Genomic DNA, 24,980 nt, shown 5'->3' with positions numbered 1-24,980 from the left:
TAATAGAGGTAGTACGCTATGATTGTAGCGTTAAAAATCCCTTGACCCTGTCCTTTCTTCATTTTGACAAGGGTTTGCAACAACTTTCTAAACACAAGACACCAGTGGGTGTCATTTTATGGTATTTAAGGAGAGGCTATGCTAATATTTCATATAGTGCGCACCATAAGAACATACGGATAATTAAACATGCATTACACTGACTTTGTAAGATTTTAGAATGGTATTACAGAAACGTTCCAATTTAATTGATCTAATAGTGGCCATTCAGGTTCACAGCAGATGCAACTGGAGCTTTCTACTGGTCACCTCTGTTTTATTTGTATCCCCAGGGGTGGTTAAATGTAATTATGGGTTCCATGTTTCTATTACGATTCCCTCATAGTGCACATTTCCAAAACCCAGTTTGTGTACTGCATTTACTTTTGAGTAGGGATAGCAATACCACAATTAGGGGCACAAGCATGAAACCTCAAGGAAGTGCTTTGTCCATTTATAAATACAACTTAGTTGACTGAAAATTCAAGTGGTCAAACATTTGAGCTACATTGTTTATACCTGATATGAATTAGGGGGATGGTAACTGATTAAATGTGCCAATACCTAAAAGTATAGTACAAGATGTTTGATATATGACAGTTTAATATTTGGTAATTGAGTCTTACTAGCTCTGAATTTATGCAATTGAATTGTACAGTCTGATTAAAAATAACTATTAACACTGCATAGGAAATTAATACACTTCGGCACTGTACAGTAACAGCTTATGGAGATGAATTAAGCACATCTTAATTAAACACGTGTCCAATGTAGATCTAAACTGTTTCTTTTCTGAAACAAAAGTAAAATATTGTAACACTGGGACATTTACATTTGACATAAAAAATACATCCGAGAGCCATTAGCCTTCGTAATTTGAACAAACAAAGCGTTGAGCCCCTCCTGACAGGGAAATAAATACTTTACTGGCTCTGTGAATTTGCAAATACGCAACTGTACATGGTGCTTACAGCCATTAAAATCAATGATCCTCTAAATTAAAAAATGTCTACATTTAATGTACAGGCAATAAAATGGCAATCTCACAAACCCTTGTGTGCATATTAAATTACACATCATTGATTGACTGCCATCCTTTAGTACATGCATATCAAAGCGGAGATCTTTCTATTCATGTGATACAGACGGCTCTCGGTTAAGCATTCATTTCAGACATTCACAGACATTCATTTCACATTGTGAGCACATTGATACCTTATCAGATCCCAGAAGCCAATCTGGGCTGGCTCTAGTCACTTGGATGCTGTAGGAACTAATCCAGAAGCATGATGTAAGTTGCTGGGGGTGACTTTATTTAGAAATAGAATAGTGATGGTACATACTGCATGCTCGAGCTAGGACATAATGCACCAGTATAAAAACTGAAAAAACACAACACTTAATTGTAATCGGATGGCTCCTAAGGGCTAGTTGTTTCTTTGTAGTTTTGAATTTTTTTTTTTGACTTGTGCTTAAAATAACTGTATTTCCCTTTACCATGCCAGGAAAGTCATGCTGTACAATTTACTATCAGCCTCCCTGCCAAAGCATTATATGCATCGCAGTGTCTCGTTTTGAGCTTGTTTGTTCTTTTCTGTGAGCGACAGCCAAACCAGCCAGCCACTGGTACGTTTAAGTTTTGCTCTCTGCTTGTAATTGACCTCTGGTATTAAACATATTATTCCAGATCAGTGATTTACATTACAACCCATCTAACCAAAGAGAGATTCAATTTAGGATGCATGGGATAAGAATCTCATTAAAGTGTGGGTCCCCAATCAGCCATTTTGCACCTGCTGTGCTATCTCTACAGTCGACCGGGTGTTACTATACTTGAGTGTGAAACACAGACATGTTTTGCCATTTCTAGCTTTCAAGCTATCAAATATATGATTACATGTTTTTATGCATTTTAATATCTGTGGTGGATAATGAGACACACACTTTGCATACGTCTGAGGAACACTTTGTTTCTTAATGTTATTCTTTTGTTTTGTAGTTTTTTTTTTGGCCGTTAGGGGAGTGTCAGTCAGAAGCTATAGTTATGAGACTGTGCTGGTTGTCTTCCACTTTATAACAAGTTTTTTATTTGATTTTTTTTAAACATTATATCTGGCACTACATCATGCTTGTTCAAATTGGCCGCACCCCTTTAAATGGATTCTTTCCTGTCATTACCAACCAGCTGCTTCCCTTATTGACTGACATACTTTCAACCAATAACATGCGTTGGCCCAGAAGATGCTGCTGAGATGAAACGAGGAAGTGCAAGTATAATCTATATACTGAAAATAAGGCTTATAAACTCTCTTTAACCTAAAGCAGTACCAGACATTGGGCCATATTTTTAAAGTGTTTTCTCTCTTTATTTGTTTTTGACAGCAAAAAGAAAACATGTTATGTTACAAAATGGGAAACAAAACAGATTGAGAGTGCTGAAGAGAACTTGAAATATATTTTAGTTGTTTGATTCCAGTTAATTAATAGTAAAATAAAAAAAAACAGGAATTAAAGCTATGCTTTGAAAATATGGTCCACCATGTGTTAAATACATGTTTGCTATGACATGTGTTTCTTTCAAAACTGCACACTTGAGACCTATGTAGCTATTGGAAAGACACACCTGGATTTTCTCTCTGCCCATGATGCAATACTAAAGAGTCTCCTTTTAACAATATTTAGGTGAGAAGCATGAACACATGTTGTTGTGTGGTGTTAAAATATGAGTATCCGGACTGATAGAAATGTAGAAAAGTACCTTGCAGAAAGAATAATGGAGTAGTCAGCCCCCTCGATCTTCAATGCATTCTGGACCTTGTCAATAATGGGTTTACTGATCTGAAACAGAGGACAGAACTGATTTGCAATCTGCACTGAGATGATTGAGTGGAACAATAGCCAGTGTTCAGGTGCTGTCGTCCCCTTTGACTTTGAAGGGATGTTTGCTATCACAGATATGAGCTGACCTCAGCCTTAAGAAGCACAACAGAACAATGAAATGGAACAGTTCCCTTGGTGTGAATGGAGCTGCCTCAGTGACAGCTTTGATTCAGCATCACATATATTGTTCAAATACCACATTATTTATAAGCAAATGGACAATAGACTCTTCACTGAACTGAATGATAAAAATCTGTGGATTTGAGGCTGGGTATTCATATTCCGTTGGTAAAAAAGCTGGGTTAATGCATGATATTACAAGGACACAAACATTTCCAGAGATCCTATATTTCAAGTATTGTTTACTTGAGTCAGTATTATGTTGGGCTGCATCCCAATAATATTAGATAACGGTTGCACACTGTATGGCATTTGTTATTTGTCTTTTTTTCCTTCTTTCTTCTTTATGAAAAGCATTTGGATGTAGTGGGATATATTCATAAAGGGTGTTTACTAAGCATTTAACTTTGGGCGTGGATAAATAAATACATCTAAATGTTTGTATTTCTTTATTTCTGCTTGTATTTATTTATTTCGATTTACATTTATTTATGAATTAATTTATCTATTTAAAAATGTGGCAGAAAAGATCCTCCATATGTGTGAACATTACCAAATGGTCTGTAACTGACTGAATTATTGAATACTTTTATTTACTAAAATCAGTCTGCACAAAACAAGTGTCTATGGTATAACACTGTTTACAAATTTTGTCTTTTTTTTTTTAGGACCCTTAAGCTATTTTTGTTGTTGTTGAATTTAAGTAATTAATAAACTATTGCATTGCAAAAAAGTTATTTTTATAATTGTACAATTTGTTTTAGCTCTGCATCAATGCGACAGAAAGAGTTCAAGACTTAAATAGCTGACTAGAAATAACCACAGCTTTTAAAAGCAGACACAATTTTCTTTTTTTTAAAACAGGTTTCTGAATAAGCTTTCTTATCGTTTCTGATCAGGGCTGTAAATGGCAAACAGTCCCAACACTGTACAGTAAAACAGTACAAGGATGCACATTTTTGTTCATAAGCCTGTTGAAAAATACAGTAGGTTACACTTCTATCACTCATTTAAGTGCTTGTAGCTAACACAATACCCTCATCTTACCTGTCATTCACTGTACTCAAATGTGCAGTTTTGAAAGAAACACATTATATCACAAACATGTAATTTACTTTTAAACCATGGCATCTGGCACACTAGTTAAAGGAACTTCTCTGTTTCCTTGCCTTGCCCCCCAGGAAACATTTTTCACTTGTACTTCCTAAGTCATTTCACCTCAGCTGTGTCACACTGGCTGTAAACATGTCTGTCAATAGTGGACGCAGCTGGTTCATTACTGACAGGAAAGAAGGCCCTAAAGGGGTGGGAACAACTTCACTCTCCAGGTGAAATGACCAGGAAAGTGCAAGATTACCCATAAGCAAGGCCTGCAAACAGAGATTTCTTTAACCTAGCGCAGTACCAGATATCATGCTTTCCTATGTTTGCTAAAATACACACTGATAACTATACAGTGAATGCTAAATCTATTGTAATTATTTAGCTGCACTTACTTTAAGTAGAATGCTCCTAGACAGCTTAATTAAACAACTACAGCTATGAATGCATCTTCCTTCAGATCACTGGCAGGGAAGAGGGATGTGCAGATATTTAAAGAACGTACCTTCATGTCTGACAAGGACAGCGTGTTCTTTAGCCTGTACTTGCCATCCTGCTGTGGGTAGGTATACAGCAAAACATCGTTCATCTGTCAAAAAAATATATAGAAAAGAGGTTGGCAAATAAACACCATATTGGCTTTTACCAGCATGTATCTTTAGCTTAAAATAAAACCATGCAGATCAAATGCTTTTAGTGGGTACTCTAACAATACTATACATTTAAATAAATAAAATCTATTTGATATAAAACCAGTTTTCAAATATGGTGTTTGGCACAATGTTCAAGATATCTCACAGTTATGCTGCCTAGGAACAGCAAATCATCTGAAATTAGATTCAAAATGACAAACAAATAGAAGCAAGTCTTCTATTGCAGTCTATATAGACAGAACGCATTGATGTGAAGCTGTCATTGTAGCTCTTCACCCATGCTGAATGAGGAAAACATTCAACAGTTGCAACGTTATTCTTTTTGGAGTCTCAAAATTTCTCATAAAAGTATGAACAATGAGCTATGCACTTCCACCAAACCCTCAGGCTGTACAGAAAAGATTACACCCGTCTACCCTAAATTTCACTGTGATCTTTGGAATAGCTAAGCTCATTTTTTTTTATGGAAAAATGCAAACCCAGTTTTTCAGTTTTAAAAAAAGAACCATGGCTTATTACAGGGCAGCACGATTAGTAAATGAGACTTTAAATCCAGTGATTGTCTGTAATAAGCCACTTGACCTATTAATGCTCCTGTGGTTCCTAGTATTTGTTTGATCCAGGAACTTTATCTAGTCGGCTCTTAAAGGATAAAACATCAACCACATGATTCCGCATTCCATGCCACACTCCGTTCTGTGAAAATGCCCTATATAATGAAAGGACACCTGATTGAACTGATAACTGATTTGAAGAGCTGATACACAAACACCCTTCATCACACAGGGAACGAGTTAGACAAATAAGTATTTTATACATTAACTTAATTTGGTTTATTTTGTAGAGAGCTGGTTTGATTAACTGTAACCTAGCAACCTCAAGGGTTCTCATTATGGGCGGGAGTTAAAAGTTTCAAGGAAGGAGCCCAAAAGAAGGAGAGCTAGAGCATACCCCATCATGCAAATCAGTTTACACCCAGGGCTATTTTCCTTTTTGAGTGGAAACGGAAACTAAACAGCGTTAACAGATTTCTCATGGTGAGCTAGTTTTATGAAGTGGTTTCCTTTATCTTTTTAATAGATATGTTATCACATAACACGCTAGGTATGAACTGTTATACTGTATACAAACACTGATGTCACTTGGAACCCAATTTTGCTATGAACTGTAAAACCAGATGCCATGAATGTAAATGTGGATACACTTGTTATATATTTTCTTATTTTACCCAATGTGCTGCCTTTGCATTCAATCTAAAACCTTACATTAACCTGTCCCCCATCACACACACAGACACACACACACACAAGCACGCACACACACACACACACACACACACACACAGGTGAAATGAGCGTCTGTTCAAAACAGGATGGATCCATAAAAGCTGCGTTTAAAAACAGCACAAAAGGACTTTCAACACAAGCAGGTGACAAATGAGTTGTCAAGCATCTTTACTCAGTTTACTTATTGCTTCATAAATTACCCTCCCAGGACCATTAATCTAACAGGAGCTCTGGCAGCCCTGCCTAACATTAGAATCCGCCACTCCATCACCTCCCTCATATGTGAATTGATGGGTACATCCATCACAGCCCATTTACTACAGGGGAGACTGCAGCTATTAACAAAACCAAAAGCAAATATCTAAGCTGTTTCCAAAGAAGGGATAAGGAGGTCAGTGTGACATATTTAATCACTTCTTTCAGCTTTTAAAAAGTTCAGCTTTACATTAGCTTCCTGCTTAATTCAGATCCGGAGTAGTGTGTTACGAACATCATTATACCAGTGTTTATTCCAGTGTCTCTTTACTGATCACATTTGAGTTGCTTAAATCTGCTTTATTGTGAATTGCTGGGCCGGATTAAGTAAATGAACTACACTTCAGAGGCTGGTAATGTAATAAAAACAATTGCACCCTAGTCTCTCCGCTGCCATTCTCTGACACAGCTTTTCAAAATGTTTAAATAATACATCTTTCCCTAAACCTTTAATAAAGTGCACGTGTCTGGATTGTATCCATTCACTATGAAAAACACAATCATCAGACCTCATCTTCAGAGTACATGCTGTTAGTCTAGTCTGTTCTCATCTTGGGAGGAGAAGCAGATGAGACAGATACGAAGATCTCCCCTGGTCTGAGCCTCAAAGAATAGAATCGGTAACCCCAGTCATTGTTTTTATGGAAGACAATTGAAGATTCAATGTACATACAGGCAGGTTTGTGGGAAGAAAACAAAGTAGGTTACTTCCTACCTGGTTGCTTCATGCCTTGCATTTTAAAACTGTTATCACTCTTAACCTTCGTTCTACATTTGTATTTCTATTCACGAGTTGCATAATTCATGTGCAGCTCATCTTCACTGTGTTCGCCTTGTGTAAAACTCTTCAACACTACTCACTGCTACATGATTCTGATATATTACATGACCAAATATTGGGACCCTACTCCATGCAACGCTACAGACCAATAGCCTAATGGATTGCCTAATGTTACATGTGTCACTGAAAAAACACATTTTATTATTTCCAAATGAAACAGTTTATCAGTCTATTGATTGGCTGATAAACTGGCTTTCTTTCCAACTTTCCCAGTCGTTGACTGTGTTCGGGAGCGTGACTCTTGCATTCTTTTAAATAGCCCCCGAGCAGGAAACAGGGATTCAGAAACCCCCACCAAACATCCTGTCAGGAAAGCCAGTGCTCGACAACACCATTGGTCAGGAGAGTCCTGTTTTGGGTGGAGATATCTGATGTCCTTGCGTCCTTTCAAAGATAATGACACTGCTTCATCCTGCCTTTCTGTTATTTCACTCAGCATATTGTTACCTTGTTTCAAGGAACTGGTCCGTAAAGGAAATAAATAATACTCCACCTTCAGTAGAGAACATGACGAGATCCAAGCACAGTCTCCTTTCAAGCAATAATGAGACATACAGTACAACTTGGGAGGGGCTTAGCATCTCTTAATGTTCACCGGGTCGACTGTCGACTGACTAATCGACTGTGATTTTTCTAGTATTCAGTGCTACCCCTACCAAAAACTGCACAGTGATAACATCCTGCTCTATAAGTCTGTTGGAAACACTTGGTTCAGAGACTAGTAAAAGGATTTAAACATTGTAAAACATGTAATTGCTACACTGAACAATGGAAAAAGGATTCTCATAAGAGAACCTAGACAACAGAAAATACTAGCACATTCAATAAGAAGAACATTGCAGCACAGTAACACGTGCCAAAAGTGTCTTTGAATGAGCTGAGTTCCAGCCTGGTGTCTGGACATGCCCTGTCAGGCTGAGATCCAAAGACATGCCAGGGTCTCCGTCACAGATGGAAGGGTGGAGGAGGCACTCTTGAACCTTGGCATCCCTGGGCATGGACACTTTGTGTAAACCTCTCACTGCTAGTCATGTAGCTGTGTGTGGGTGAGGAGATGCCCAGTAAGGAGTGATCCACCCTGCCACACCTCTAGAGGGCACTGTAGAACACAGAGTCTCTGAGAGAGGGTCGGAAACCAGAGGGGGCGACACAGTATACAGCTGAGTGTGCTGCAAAATCAAGCCTTGTTAAAGGGCTGGGCCAGTAATGTCAGTGTTATCTTCAACAAACTACTTGCAAGACATTTAAATGAAAGAGCTGTGGTGTTTTTGAGATTGCTGAACGCCCAAGTACAAAGGTGGAAGACAAAGGACACCAGCTTGGTAACCCCATGTCAGGAATATTGAACCTTAAGGGGCAGTCGTAAGTGTTTTGCCGTTAAATAAATGGGTAAGGGTATAACAGCTGTTTGTAATTTGCATGTAATAATGGATGTGTTTCAAATGATTTTCTGTTGAATGAGTTGAGAATTTATATGCAGTAAACATCATTTCATGGTACGATCCACATTTGTTTATTGTAATTACCCTACTATAAACTCAAGAGTAATAGACACTGTTTGAAGCATTTGTGCTGCAAGTGTTCAGCAACTGAATTCCACACCGATTTGTAAAAGTAGCAGGCTCGTTTTTGCTACTGGCAAAATGCTTAGGGACTTCAATTTATGATCAGCTCAATTGAAAGAACAATTTGTTTTCAAGCACCGTAACAAGACAAATCAGTCAGAATATTATTACCAGGCTTCGTTTTTACGACCAAACTTATTAAAAAGTAATGCACCTATAACTCTCAGAAAACTAATATGAAATGTGTGACATGTAAGAAACATTATTCATGTGAAATAAAGCAAATTGCCTAGTGCAAGGATAAAGAAGGTTTTTTTGCAAGCCTTGTGCTTGTTTTATGTTTTATGTAAAGTGCAACAGGCACTGCCTGCATTTATTTACATAATATAGTATTTAAAATCCCCACTCATTAGATTTTGCTAAATAATATTTAAAATATACACTCCCCAGATCTCACAGGCAGTGACAGTTTAGAGATGAGTAGTATTGAAAATTCAGCATCTGTAAAAATGCAGCTAGTCATTAGATTTCTTAGCATTATAGCTAAGTGTAAGAAGTACTGTGCTGTATAATAACTGGTAGGGATCATTTTTGCTTTTTTTTTAATACTACATAAGGCTTTGAAAATGTGGCTCAATCAGACATCTCATGTGATGTGATGTTTTTGTTTGACGGTATCTTAAGATTTTACAGACAAAAATGCTTAATATATTACATTGGAAGTACTTAACCCAGAAACTGTTTGATATGATTATGTTTACTTGATTTACATTTGTATAAGCCATTATTAATACTAAACACATAAGATGCTCCACAGAACACTCCGCAGTTATCTGTTTCATTTCTGCAGGTTTCTTGCATATTTTTACAGATAGTCATCTGCAGATGTAGTTTGTATGCTGTAGGGCACATTCCAACTTGCAGGCTAACTTTGAAAATATGAATTATGGTTTCATTGCATATGCTGAAATGCCATTTGAAAACCAACTTATAAAAAACCACGTTTACTATAAGATGTTGCTGTCGTTTTAAGTGTAACAAACACTTAAATGAGTTAGCAATGTTCTCACAAGTCTCCATTTTTACCCTCGATTTTCAAAGGGGAAATAATATAAACATTACCAAGAACAGATGTCGAGGGTGTCTGTTTTTCCTGGATACCTTCATTAATGTTCCTTCCTTCACAAATACCTAACAAACAGACAGAAAAACAAGTGTACATCAGTATTTGGGATTCATTACTATATTAAGGAATTTCAACAGAACTTTAGGAGACCTTTTGGAAATTCTCACATGCAGTTAGTTACATAATTAAGAAATATGAGATGAAATTCACTAACGCTTTCCAGTTGTGCGAGTTTGTTAATAGTTCCAATGTTCTGTCTGTCATTTTAATATGATCTTGCTTGACTTTAAACATGACTTAACATGACACAGCTCAGTTTGTTTTTAAATGTATTGCCAGTTTTGTTTTTAAATGTACTGCCATTTTATTTATACAGTTGTGTGCAAATGTATTAGAACACCTCAAGGTGTGTCATTGACATCCTTTATATACCTACCTGCATGAAAACCTCTGGGTGTGAGAATTTCAATTTCAGTAATCAGTGATATAGAAATAAAAGACACTATGTTAAACTGTTAGACCACTTTGTGCTTTAATTGGGCTTTGTAAAACAAATGGCTATGTGTTCCATTTCTCTTACTATTTTAAATGAATTGCATGTGTGGCCGATTAAAGTCATCAATTAAATTAGACAATCATTCATTTTTGTCTATTTTGACAAGATTTCCGGTTACAGTGGTATGCACAACACATCAAAACTACAGAAGCAGTTGCGTGTTCTAAATCATTTGCATACTGCTGTACATGATATTAATGTCAGCTAACTGGACATCTGAACACCCAGACTAAGTATGAAGCCGTGGTTATCCCTACTGATGTTCTGTCAGAATCAATCAGGGAAGCCTTGTCAGAACTTTTGATTTATGTTACTAATTTAAAATTATTAAGGGATGTTATGAACCGCCTATATCTATGGCCAAAAGTTTTGCATCACCCTATAGAATGAACTCATTTTGCTTCATAAAGTCAAATGAAACCTTAACATATTGAATTATATACCGCGTTGTAAAATTGAAAAATGTGACATTTCGAAATCTAGCATGAAATACTGTACTACTATTATGGCTTCCAGTAGATTTTTGCGATATCATTTTGTAGTTTCTTTCATTACATGATGTTAAATAAAATATCTTAATTATGTTCATAGTTTAAATATATATATTGTAAGACAGCAGGGAGGGGGTTAAAGCCTCCCTGAAGAAAAAACATGTGCGGAATGCACATTTGTTTAATTTAATTGTTTAATTGTTTTGCTTTATTCTTTTATTTAATTAATTGTTTTATAATTAATTATCCCCTGCACCTGGTAATTATTGTTAAATTAGAACCAGGTGCAGGGTATTTAAAGAGGGCAGTGAGTTTGCTCAGGGCTGCTGAGGAGAAGGAGGCAGAAAGGAGTGCTCTGCTTCCTGGCAGTCGTGAGGTAAAAGTGTGCTGTATTAAACCTGTGTGGTTTTTGTTTATTGTTTGGTGGGGAAACGGCCTAGCTGTCCCACTTGTAGTCAGGGTGTTCCTGTGTGTTTAGTTAGTACTCCTTTGAGGAGTTAGGCTTTTGTTTGTTTTGTTTGGGGTTTATGAATAAATATACAGGCCCTGTCCTGTTTAATAACCTCTGTGGTCCAGTAAATGTTTCTTTTACAATCAAGAATGTCCCGAATTGTAGCAAGGCACCCCTACTTTGTTACATGTGGTGGAGAATGCGGGCAGAAACACGCCCTAATGACCCAGCACAGTAAAATAAAATAATAAAGCAAAACAATTAAATTAAACAAATGTGCATTCCGCACATGTTTTTTTTCTTCAGGGAGGCTTTAACCCCCTCCCTGCTGTCTTACTATATATATATATATATATATATATATATATAATGTAAGACTTTTGATGCAGCATTGTATGCAAATGTTAGGAATGGAGATTGCTCCAGTTTCATCTTTTGTTGGTATCATTTGGTTTGGAATTTTATGAAAATGTGGGTTTTGGTTTGGGGAAATCCTAACTGTTGCATCCCTAATTGAGAAACAAACACCACATTTATACCATCTTCCTTTTTTTAAGGGCATTACCCATTATATCTGTTTTTGTGAACACCATTACTCAATAGTAAGGCTCCCGTTGCTTGTATGTATTAATTTTCTCTCAAAGAAAATCTTAGACATAAACCTCTAATGCATCACATACACGTTTTCTAACAGGAATTGGTTATTAAAGGTCTTTTGTGGAAGACAGACACTTATAAAGTCTCTCATCAATTTTTAATAACAGAACATGAAAGAAGAATGTGGTGTGCTAAATCCCACAAGAACTGCACACTGGCCCTTTAAATGAGAGCTCTGTGACTCTGAGTGGAGAGAGGGGCTGAGGGAGGCTTTTTAATTACATACGATTTGAAGGCCCTGTTGTGTTTGAGACTTGTTAAAAACAATGTCCTTATCGGAGAGTGCAGTACTCACCCTTCCTGGCTGGAGCAGGTCTCTCTGGCCCCTAACACTGTATTCGATGTGAACCAGACGGAGGAGGTTCTCCTGAGCGAGAGAGAGAGAGAGAGAGAGAGAGAGAGAGTCAACAGCACCTCTCCACACTGCAGCCCTTGTTATTAAGCACCTGGAAACTTTAATTACACCAGTCCTATCTGTCTAAGACTCGTTTGTCCACACAAAACACAGAAGGTAAATGCATACAGTTCAAGGACTCATTGTACTTTGCAGTTGGAGCATTTTTTAGGCTTTTAAAGACATTTAGTGGCATGGCCCTGGTGTCAAATAAAAATAAGTGTTCTGATTTCTGACAAAGTACAAGTGAATACGATATCAAAACAATTGCGTTTATGATGAAAAAGATATTGCAGAAATATATATAACACTGCATACAGTAAGGGTAGGTAACATATTTGGTTGTAATCCCTACAGCCTGTATAGTAACCATTTGATACAGGGTAGACACAGGACAGCACCACTACAAGAATTTGTAACTATCCTTATTGGGGCAAATGTGTTAAAGGGAAAGGTAAAATTGCTCAGTACTGTAGATGTTTATTTATTTATTGATTTATCAATGACGCATGTGTAATTTCTAGATTTCTTTTTAATGTACTGACATTTTATTTATACCGGATATTAATGGCAGCATGAAATCCCAATCTATTTTTTTCATAATGGCAGTTTTTAGACCACCTCACTAACATTTCCCTGATAGCTGGGGAGCAATAGTATTTTTCACCGTAGGGCAACATGATAACAAATAACAGGATACAAGGAGACTCACCCCTTGTCTCATGCTGTCATTGGCTCGATCTGCAACTTCAGAGACAATTACCAAGGCAGCTGGCAGAGGAAATGGTGGAAAAGAAAACACTGCAGGTTAATAAACTCGGCTCTAAGAGACACAGTTGAGTTGAACAACCAAGCCTCCCTAACCAAGGTGGTTGTCTTAAAGCAGGGGTGCCCAATCCTGGTCCTGGAGGGCCGATGTCCTCCTGGTTTTTGTTCAAACTGTACACTAAATTGATTAATTGGACAAATTAAGCTTCTAATAAGGGCTTGATTGGTCCAATTAAGTAATTTAGGGCACAGTTGCAACAAAAGCCAGGAGGACATCGGCCCTCCAGGACCAGGATTGGGCACCCCTGTCTTAAAGGGTTACTTTGCATTTGTCTAATATTTAATTACTTACCTGTTCAAAAATCTTAATGTGTGTTCTGTCAGGAAGCTCATGCGATAGATCATTTATTAAAACAGAGACTAGACAACACTACCTCATTGTACATATTTTACACTACGTTCTTTGACCTTTGACCTCCCCTTTCGAGCTAGCCCTGCTGGTAAATCAATTTGCGGATCAGTGGAGAGGCTGACTGTAGGGAAACCATGGGCAGGGGGGCAGGATAGCTGCCCTCCCAGTGTGATGAACCCAAAAAGCAGGTGGAGGCTGGGGAGGAGGAGGCGAACTCAGAGATACTAGCTATTCGACTGACGATTTGATCTGGTACTGGAAGCTCCTAAAACATGTTTGATGTTTTATGTGATTTGATCTAAGGTTAAAGTGGGTTCCGTGCTGGAACTACCTCTTTGCTTAATTTCTGTGTAATTTTACTGCTGTTTAAGCATTGACTGTGATTTGTTAACTAAATATTCCAGCTAAAATTGCTTTTGCAAAAACTACTTAACATTGGTGTTGGGGAATGACATGGGGAAGCTTACTAGTGTTGCACTTGCAATAGGTGCTCCATTGTGCACTGAAACATATGCAGTGCCTCTGTGCTGCCCACATCCCAAGAAAACATTTAATACATCATTGAAAATGTGAGAACTATCAAATGTTGGCAGTGCATATTGGTGAGATTTAGTGGTGTAATGTCAGCTCTGTGTGATTAGGGCCCAAAGTCTAAGTGTGAAAGTAATACAAGTCCTAAGATTATGTTCCATAGCAGTGATGGTAGTTTTGTCAAATGAATCATAGGCTACAGTTGTGTGTCAATTGTCAAGTTGATCTAAATCATCCAGAAACCAAAACCAAAAAGTTGCATTCTAGCACCCTGTACCACAATATTGTATACGCCAATACCTTGAGTGTCTTCATACTCTGACGAGTCTGGGGACAGATTGTTCAAATAATCTGTAATACCAAAATGAAGACATTGTTACATTATATTCATAATAAATGTTACGATAGACACAAGGCCAGTAGGCCCACTTATGGGTCCTAGTAGCTAAAACAGAGCACAGTGACTGTTATTGGAAATGTATCATGAATCAACGATTACTTCATGAAATCAATATAACACCTTCTATTCATTTGTTTGCAAATATCTTTGAATTATTTTTATCTACTAGTTGTATAGTATTTTGAATGAAGTGGCTTTGTAAGTACTCCATGAAAGTGTACTTTATTTCCTTGTTGTAATACATCGATCAACGTTTCTTCACATGCAGTTATCTCTAAAATAAGGACACACATTGTGCTGCCCCTTCATTTCAGTGAATATTAGTGTGAATATTAAAGAGCTCTCTCACCTGTAAGAAGCATGCGATACTGAAGGATCCGGAGAATAACTTTTAGCAGCTGATGTTTCACACTCACGTTGGCACAGCCAGGACTTTGCTGCTCCTCAAAAGGAAAACAGAATATGATCAGCTTTGAAATGATCAGTTCAGTTACAGTACATAAACCATTCGCATTAAAGGTCAGCCAATGGGCAATGCATAGCTTTCCGTGGGCAGCTACTGAAAATACAATAGTGAGCTTTTTAATCATTTATTTGTGGTTTTAAGTCATTATGTCACATCCATGAACCATGCAGCAAACAAGGACGTAGTTAATCGTTGGAGCCTTTACGAATCTTTCACTGAGAAACTGCATGTTGTTGGATATTACAACTATGGCCAAAAGTTTGACATCAGTTAGAATTTTAGGATTGAGACATAATTAAAACAAAAAACTACATGAACATCATTTAGATATTTTATTTAGCATCATGTAATCAAATAAAATGATATCGCAAAAATCTACCAGAAGCCTTCATTTTTGTCAGTTTCTCATTAAGTATATGGTACAAAGAGGTATTTCATTCAATATGGTATCGTAACATTATTCAGCAGGTTTCATTCGACTTTATAAAGTGAAATTAGTTAATTCTATAGGGTGATGCAAAACTTTTGGCCATTGCTGTATACCAGTATTAAGGTAAGCCTAAATGTTTTATTTAATACTGAAGACACGTGCTATTAAGATTATTAAAAAAAAGCATTTCCATAATTTTGAAGGAATGAAAAACAGTGTTCATTTATAATATCACAATTGAGTCCACCTCAATGTTATTTGCATCAGTCTCCATTTTTCACAAAACAAATCACCCACCACTGACAATAGGAATTCAATTAAAACTATTTGCATAATAAATATAAGGTAATAAACTAAATATAAGCAAATACTTGCAACACAGTTTATTTTAGTTATTAAGTATTTATTTCTGAGTTTAATACAATGAAGACTTTTGTGAATAAGGCCCTTAATGTTTATTAAATCACAACCTAATTCTGCACACTGTGTGGTGCTTCTCATTAGCTTGGGCAGCACTTCTGCACAGCCTCTGACAGCTGCTACCTCTATTGTCACTGCAAATGACAGTTATACACAGTGGAATTGACAGCTGTTAATACGAACGGCTCCTATAAAATCTAATTATTTCAAGAGTGTAAAAAAGGTCTTAAACTAATGATTAAACACAGGAATGATTGACAGGTGTTTGTTTTTCTGTTTTTTAATTGCTGCCAATGTAAAAGTATGGTTTGGCCCTGTGATCCACACAACATTGTTCTATTTAAATCTTTGTTCAAGTGTTCCACAAGCCTAAACATTAGGATTGTTTTTTTTAAATCTAAAAGACAATTTCAGAAACATTTTTTTGTTTGTGTTGTGTTGCTGTCAAACATGAACACATAACAACCTTTTATAATGTTATAATGATAGCAGACCACTGAGAAAAAAAAAATCCCATCACAGTAACCAGCTTCATTTTAAATCTGCCTTTATTAGTAGACTTTACACAGGATTAACATAACCCAACCTGATCACAACAGGAGCCCACATGACCTGAAAAAGCATTTTCTATTTGCCTCAGACCTTTCTTTGTTGCACACAGTCAACTTCTCTTTATTTTGTAAATGTATATGTGCATTACCATCTACTGTAGATTTAAATAAAACACATTATAAACTGATGGTTCTGTGTTTTCTTTTGCAAGTAAAATAATGAATTGTGGGCCTGAATTAAATTAATCCTCAAAAAATACTTAGCACTGTCGGGTAATGCACTTTCTCATCGTTGCAGTAATATCTCAGAAGAAGAATTGGGATTGCACATCACCAACCCACTGAAGAGTATACTCTAAGTGTATAAATATTTGTGGAACTAGATTATACACTTAAGCGGGTTGGACTGCATTTTAACTAAATACATAACAGATACTGAATTTCATTAGAAAAAAATGTAAGGTACAACCAGTGTTGGAGTTACATATTACATGTAACGCCGTACTGTAATCTGATTACATTTTTCAGTAACTTTCTCAGACCGGTAACAGATTACATTTTAAGTGAAAACATAAAGTAGTTTTTCCAGTAGTTACATTTAAAAAAGGACTATGTTTAATGCATAACATGGAAATCAGAGTGCGTGTCAGTCAAACCTTACTTGTCACATGAATATCAACTTGCTAGAAAATGGTGTCCGAGGAGGGAATGAGCGAGTTAGTTAGCTGGATCTTAAAATAATAGCTTGGCATGAAGCCTGACCAAACCCAAGCAAAAATGCCTCTGTACAATATAAACTGTAATTTTAAGTAGTTCATTTTTTTTTCCAAGTGATAAGTTACTGTAAAGTGTTACAATTCTGCTGTGTTACAGGTTACTTTAAAACGTTACTTCCCCAAAACTGGGTACAATTATACTCAGGAAGCACTTACTGTTAATCCTTTGATTTTCATTTTTCTCCCAGATGTACACACATGGCCTATACTAGTAGTGCAGCACAAATCAGCCTCCGTAGCCAAGAATGACATACAGCATGGAACCCTCTGCTTGTCTCTAATGTGTTCATGTTTAGTACCCCTTCAAACTACACCTGGTGATATTTCTGCATGAATACAATTCTGCATGTGTCTGTTTCATATTTTATCATTTGAAAACTTGCATTTACATCCCTATGCACGCACAATTTCAAATGAATGATTTCAATTAATGTCCCATTATTTCCCAGTGTGACAACAGGCTTGGAAGAGAGATAAAAATACACAGCAACGTTTGCCAAGGAGGTTTGTGGGCATGACGTTAGCAGGATCCACTGGGGGGGGACCGTTTATGGTTTGGAAAGGGTCAGTTGTAAAGAAAAAGTGGAGGAAAAGCATTAAAATGATTTACAGTGCTGCAGCCATGCTTCTATTCTCCTTTTAGCAGCAATCAAGCCTCATAATAAAACTAGAAATATCCTCAAATGGCATGATGCCGACAGCCTGCCAATGACATAAGCTGCTTTCACCCTTAAGTAAGTGTCACATGGAAATGTTTCCCAATTTCAAGGGTCACTAAATATTGCTCATGCAAAAGACTCTATAAATGCAGCTGATTCCTGACGAAACAGCCACCATGAACACAATCTTTTACAATAAGGTGAGTACACCTAGCTTAGATGTAGAATTGACTAAATCCACGTCCAGAATTGTATGATTTTATAGTATCAGATCAACTAGAAATGGGATCCCAGGGGCATATTCGAACAGATTGAATGGTTTATAAATATGAAGTGAAATAGATATTTGAAAAAGATCTGTATCTGAGATTAAAACGATGCAGCAGTGAAATGGTTAATTTCTACTGGACATCATCTGTAATGGAACCTTGCTGAGAGAATCATCAAACACAGCTGTGTACAACTATAAAGACACTGGGCCCCATGTAATACATTTCATAGAGAGTCAACAGCCTGCGATTTGTCCATAGGGGAAAATATAGGCCACTATGTCAAAGTACCATTGATGTGGCCAGAGATTAAAACAATGGGGCAGCATGAAGCCAATATCTGGAAGAGTTAGGTCTTTATCATGCAGAAACCAAGGTCCAGAAACTCCAATATGTTATCCATCTTAAATGGATTTATGAAATAAATAAAATAATGAAACAATAAGCAACGGTCATCCTGAAGAGCTTTTGTTGTAACTTCATTCATTCTTTTCAAATCTAACTTCTCTGTACAGCATTTTCAATATTTGGGATCTGTTTTGCAGGTTTATATGCATTATTTAAATATTTGTTTTTTATTGATTGCTTATATATTTTTCTACATAATATGCCTAATAATTCTAGGAGGGTTGTAACATAGTCTTTATTATTATTATTATTATTATTATTATTATTATTATTATTATTATTATTATTATTATTATTATGTTCCATAATGTACAGTATCTAGTATGACTTATGTTAAGTATTACTATAATTTACATTATATGTTTAATTGAACTATTGAACTGTCTGTCTGTCACAAACTACATTGTGAAGTGGACTGACCGTAAGAGTCAAGCTGTTGTATGTACAGTAGCTGTGTTTGTATTAGTGTAAAATTCTGAGACCACAACCTCTGTACTGTATTTCTGTCAGCCAACAATACAAGTGCTCAAAAGCCATTGACTACAACTCCTTTCTTGTTTGAGTCCTAAGCCTAAATAATGAAGGTCCTAAGCCTAAATAATGAAACTGAAGTTACTGCATCAGTGCAATGTGTCACCCAGCAGCCAGCACAGCTGAGATTGCATACTAAAGAAGCTGCCGTGTCAAGTGGCTCTATTTCCTCAGTTCCTCAGTCTGGAAAGACTGCACACACCTTTGGGAGGGACTCACACCATTTTCTGGTGGCCTTTTCAAGCTTTGTTGTTAAAGCTGGCATTCTCCAGCTTGACCTTTCTGAATGGAACAGCCAGTCCCCATACAGTTTTGCTAATCAATACAGTCGCTAAGACGGATGCATTTGAACCCACTCTCTGGAGCATTGCATAAATAAGTCCACCAGTCTTTATTAGGGTACAAAACTGACTGCTAAAGTTTGCATATTCACACATTTGTTTCCTCCCCAGTGGCCTACATTGAGTGAATACATATGTTGTGATAGTATATATTTTAGTTTAGTGCTGGGACAAATATACAAATATTCAAACTAACAAACGAGCAAAAATCGATGTCAATCAGAAATCACAGAATTGATAGAAAAGTGAATCTTCTGATATAATTGATTTTCTATCAATTACTTTTATGTACCTACATACAGTATATATATATACATACAGATAGATAGATAGATAGATAGATAGATAGATAGATAGATAGATAGATCAACACAGCTACTGTTGACCCTCTGTTCAAAAGTTTTAGACAGCAAGAAGTAGAGCAGATCTCTATCTTAAAGCACAGATGCTGCTTCAGATTTGGGAAGCGGGTCAAAATCGGGATACAGTTGCAGGTACGTCACTCAGAAAGGCCTTGCACTTTCCAGCACTGGCCAACTTGCACCTCTCTTTCCCCACTGTACACCCCCCCCCCCCCCCCCCCTTTCCACGTATATTTGAAGTGTTTATTCAAGTAAGATTTGACAGTTTTCTCTTGCTTGTGCAGCAAAAAAATAAAAATTATCAAAAGTAAACCCCAGTAATGATGTTATTACTTTATGAAAGTGTGTCTTTGGCTACTTTGTTTATTGTGAAGCAACAGCAATGGCAGGGATTTAAAAAAGCAAACAAACACGATGTCTACCTCATGTACTGTTTTTGCCTGAAATAAACAGAAGAAAAAAATGTTTAACTTAAACTACTGTTTAGCATCCTTTGTTTTGTAGTTAATTCAGTGGGGTAGATGATGATTTCCATTACATGAGAGTAGACGTGGGATAAAGTAAGACCTTCACAACCTATTCTTACTTCAGAAATATATATTATTTACTTGAATAAAGTGTTACATATTACGACTTTGATTACGTTTTGAAAGTGATGAATTTTTGAATACTTGTCATGAATTTTGAATGGCTATCCGAAGATGAAAACCTCATGTTTGTCCCAGCACTATTGTATTTGCAGTTGTAGTAGTGGTATTCATTTATTTATTAGAAGTTATTTATTCAGAATGAGTTCACTGAGATGCAAGCCCCTCTGACAGCAGCAGCAGCATGTTACAACAAAAACAAACAAAAAACAATCACCCATCAATACATCTGATGGCTCTTTTAAAAATTATTCCAAGGACATGACACTATGTAAGCAAATTAATGCTTTCCCAGATCTGTTTTGATTCTAGATGGAGTTAGAGAATAACGTCTAACATCCCAAAGACCATAGCCTGTCAAGAACAGCAGTCAAATTCGGAGCAGTCTGAGATTTTTCACTTTTAAACACCATTTTTTGTAATTCAAATGACGCCTCATGCTCAGAATAGGCCTGCTTGTTTTTTTTTTGAAAGTGGTAAAACACCATTCAATTTACCAAAACTAAAACCAAATAACTACGTTTTATATTTGACATTCTCTTCAGCAATCCCTGTGTGTTCTGTATCTCAATGTGTAACATTATTAATATATTTTTTATTCCTTTCAAAAAATAGGACTGAAAGAATGGAGGAAACACTACAAATATGTTCCAATGAGCAGTAGATACTTCACTTCATGTTGCTTTTTAGAGAGGTCTTTTAACAGAGGTTTGATCCATTCGGGACTGCTGATGGTGGCTTTAATATAGAAATACAGGGTTTTACAGGAATTACTTAATATTGAAGATTACTTTACATTGTTGTCAATGTAAGAAAGGTAGGACTGTAAAATGTGACCTGTGAGGTGGCCTTTTTACTGAGAAGGCCTTAAAGTTTAATGTACTTTGGAACAAGCAGTAACAATACATCCATGCTAAAATCCTACCATGTTTTGCAGGGCTTACCTCAAATTGTTGTACAGCTGAAGCGAAAATCTGGGATTTCTGACAGCACTCGTCAAGCAAGGCAATGTTCCTATCAAATTCTGTGAGGTATGTGTTAAAGACGTTGAACTGTGGTCTCCTTGACAGAATAACATCAGCAATCCTTGTATGCGCCTCCCTGAAACAAGGTCAAACATGACAATGGTTTTCAATGAAAACGCCAAAGGAGGGCATTGAGCTGTCAAGCAAGCTCAAAGCTATGTTAATGCAAAGCAGCTCATCATTAGAAACCAAGGGAAATGCTATGTTCATGCCAGATGAGCCACGTACACGTGTATAATTCCCCTTTAATTGAGAGTGCAGCAGTGAAGCTGCAAAGAGACTGAATCATCACAGCTGAGACTGCTCTTGCTGCTGCTCACTTTCTCTTTCTCGGCCTGATTGAGTTATTATTGAGGTTCATTCTATTCAGAGCTGTACAGATCTGAGCAGCGCATTCTTATGGATATTTAGCATTGAGCAGATTTAGTTTAATCAATACCTTCATGCAAACACCTGTGTGGAAACCATGGATAAGAAGATGGGAGACACTACAGCAGAGCTTTCTCACGTCAATCAAGTCGTTTTCCAGATTACATAAAAAATAAACACGTATTTGTTTGTTTCTCACACATCACTCAACTTGACTTCACATATATAACACATTTTTTGGGGCGTTTTGACGATTGGAGTCCAAAATAAAAAGTGTAATTTTCTTACTCGTAGATTTCACATCCTGGAATATTCGTTACAGTACACTTTTGTAATTTAAAATCCAGGAGGATGGCTCAATCATTGGCTTTAGACATAACTAACCAGTCAGTGATTCTCTCCTCCAGCTCCTTGAGAATGTCCTGGTGCAGCTCATAGACTTGTGGCAGCTCACACAGAATTGCTGTTAAGCTCTCTTCTTCCACCACAGGTTCACTTTGTTCACAATTCACTTTCTGGATGGCTTCTCTAAAATCCTGCAATTAAAAATGTTTTTTTAAGAGGTTAAAACAATTCATTACAATTTCACTACTGGTGAAGGAACATGAGAACAACGACAGAATATAGATGAGTACCAAAAAGACAATAACAGTCTTTACAGCCCAGAAACCTGAAAGTCACGTCATAGTTAGAGGTCAATGTCATGGTCACCAACACACAGTGTTTACATGACCCTGCAAAGAGGAAGTCCCTATCTACGAAGGTCTACAAATGGGTTCATTCTTCTAGTATGTTACCTACAGTCATGAACTGAAACATCAGCTGTGTACTGAAGCCTGAAGACAAAATCCCAGAGTTGGGTCTTTGTCATCCAGAAACCAAAAAGTCACATGACCACAGTGTGTCCGCCATCTTAGGTCACAGGCCAAAATAAAGGGTTCTGTTAGGTGTTCTCCAAAGAGTTCCCACAGCATTGAAAATACGTAACTGGCATCTCTAATAGTTTATGAGATATTAGCTGTTAAAATATCAGCAGTGGCAGCGCAATGAAAATTACAAATAAGCTACCCCACAGGGATGCCTACAAACATGTTGCGTTGAATTCTACATTTTATACATGATTGTTATATTTGATCTATGACAAAAATAAGTATGTTATAAGAATTATAGGCAAAATTGAAATGTATTTTGTTCTTGTTAAATGCAATTTTTATAGTATCTTGCATAGGGCGTACTAAACCAAGATAATGTATAATTTTAAATAAGCATGTTTTGTTATTAGTTTCTGAAATATGGCAAGAGGACTGGGATAATCATAGAAGACAACTCTGTACTAAGTATGAATACAATATCGGAAAGTGTGCTGTCTATAATGCAGAAACCTAAAAAGTGACATGGTTTCACTATGGCAGCCAGGTCAATCTCAAGGTCAATGTCAAGGTCACTGCCATAAATGGTCTCTCAACACAAACAAGCGCAATACCCATGACTGATCTTGACCCATCGTTATGTAATACAGTTGTGTGTAAAATGTGACGGCAATTTCTCAATGTGTTTGTGTTTTATCATCCGAAAAAAACAAAAAGTTCCATATGTTCAAAGTAAAGGGCACTGTTACATTTTGCCCAAGCGTCTTCAGAACACTGAACATCTGATGTCTGAAACAGATAGGAGCAGCTGAAGTGTCTGTGGCAGCAGATGCATAAAAGCTTATAAGATCCCTCACAGGGATGCTTAAATATACTTGACATATCTGTACGTCTGTACGGATTCCTCCACTATGTGTACCTTTTACTGGAGATATGTATCTCCCGTGGGGGATAAAAATTACAATATCATTTAAAAAGAAAAAAAAAGAAAGTAATACCCCCCTGTGACAGGATAGCGAGTGTGGTGACGTCAGGCAGAAGCAGGAAGGATAACTGACACCAGGCAAGTACTGCAGTTCAAAAGAATCGGCTGGCTGCCGTTTTTATTTATAACAAAAGTAAAATAAATATTTAAACAAAAAAACACACTTGCTCACCGAGCAAAAATAAAAGGTTTGAACATAACAAAATCCCGAACACAAAAATACACAAACAACGGTCAGGCTAGGTAAATAGCCGTCACTGATCCTTTATGTTATTACTCTTATGTTTTTACTCTTACGTTTCTCTCCTCGCTCTCTCCACTCTCGCTCCTCATACACCCGCCTCTAGTTGGAGAGCTGCAGGCTTTTTATAACAGGTGACCAAATTAAATCACCTAATTAATTCGGGAGATGGACACCTTCTGCATGAGTTTACTAAACAAAACGGCTACACCGTCCTAAATACATAATAATCATAAATACAAAAACAATAACAAAACCTGCGGCGCTCGCCGTCATAAATGTACAAAACATTACTAAATCATAATAAACACAAAACAAAAATCTGCACAGGGGCGGAGGGGACTCCATTCTAAACTAAAATAAACAAAACAATGTACAGGGCTGCTCGCCCTGTTACACCCCCCCAGACAAAAAAAAAGTTACTTAATTTAGTCTGGTAAATTCCGGAAGCATCCATCACAGTGGTAATCTGTCTCTCCTATCTCCCTCACAACCCTATGTAACGTGGAAAGTGCAGGCTGGTACTCAATCAGGAAACGCAAATGTGTAAACAAAGTAGGTGGGATGGCAGTATTGGACAGAGATCAGCTTGGACGCCTCCACTCTACAGCCCCCCCCCCCCCCCCCCCCCCCCCGCCGCCCCCACACACACACACTCCCTTATCTACCCTTCATCAATCTTCTGTATAAACGCATTGTCCCCACTGAGTAGGAGGAAGGGAGGTGTTACTAGACTGAAACCTGGGGTCAGTAATCTCTCCAAATACTACGTGTAGCACACAACAGGATTATTACTGCCCCTGGATACTGTCAGCTGACGGGCCCACTGAAGCTGCATCTCTAGCGGAGCAGGACTCACGTGTACTATCAGCACAGTCAGCTAGCTCAAGTGGTTCTAAACCATTAAAAGCCAGTTTAGAGTCAAGCTCCTGCTCGTATCAATTATTGATGCTATGCTGAAACATGCCTCTTTTCCAAGTGAACAGTAATTATTACCACGCTTAATAAACTGTTGTACCTCCCCACGATTCACTGCTTGACAACATATTTCTAGTGGACAAAAACACATACAGCCTGATCTGCCTTGATCTGCCCTGTCGCTGAA

The 24,980-nt window shown here is 37.2% G+C and overlaps 1 protein-coding gene across 5 annotated transcripts in view; it reads right to left on the bottom strand.

Moving 5' to 3' along the window:
- Window positions 1-24,980, bottom strand: part of LOC117963453 (FYVE, RhoGEF and PH domain-containing protein 5-like) — a 75,932-nt gene that overhangs the window by 12,497 nt on the left and 38,455 nt on the right. For 3 of the 5 annotated variants that reach the window (XM_058999834.1, XM_058999836.1, XM_058999838.1), the window contains exons 6-14: window positions 22,165-22,316; window positions 21,331-21,487; window positions 14,876-14,969; window positions 14,427-14,477; window positions 13,128-13,186; window positions 12,317-12,388; window positions 9,863-9,931; window positions 4,646-4,729; window positions 2,798-2,877 (exon numbers count right to left, since the gene is read on the bottom strand). In XM_058999834.1, the coding sequence (XP_058855817.1) occupies window positions 2,798-2,877; window positions 4,646-4,729; window positions 9,863-9,931; window positions 12,317-12,388; window positions 13,128-13,186; window positions 14,427-14,477; window positions 14,876-14,969; window positions 21,331-21,487; window positions 22,165-22,316 (818 nt within the window). The remainder of the gene's footprint in view (window positions 1-2,797; window positions 2,878-4,645; window positions 4,730-9,862; window positions 9,932-12,316; window positions 12,389-13,127; window positions 13,187-14,426; window positions 14,478-14,875; window positions 14,970-21,330; window positions 21,488-22,164; window positions 22,317-24,980) is intronic. The other 2 variants (XM_058999835.1, XM_058999837.1) reach the window with 1 other exon arrangement.

This window comes from Acipenser ruthenus, chromosome 25 (genome assembly GCF_902713425.1).
Source record: "Acipenser ruthenus chromosome 25, fAciRut3.2 maternal haplotype, whole genome shotgun sequence".
In the NCBI taxonomy this organism is placed as follows: Eukaryota; Metazoa; Chordata; class Actinopteri; order Acipenseriformes; family Acipenseridae; genus Acipenser; species Acipenser ruthenus.
This window is presented reverse-complemented; position numbering and strand designations above follow the sequence as displayed.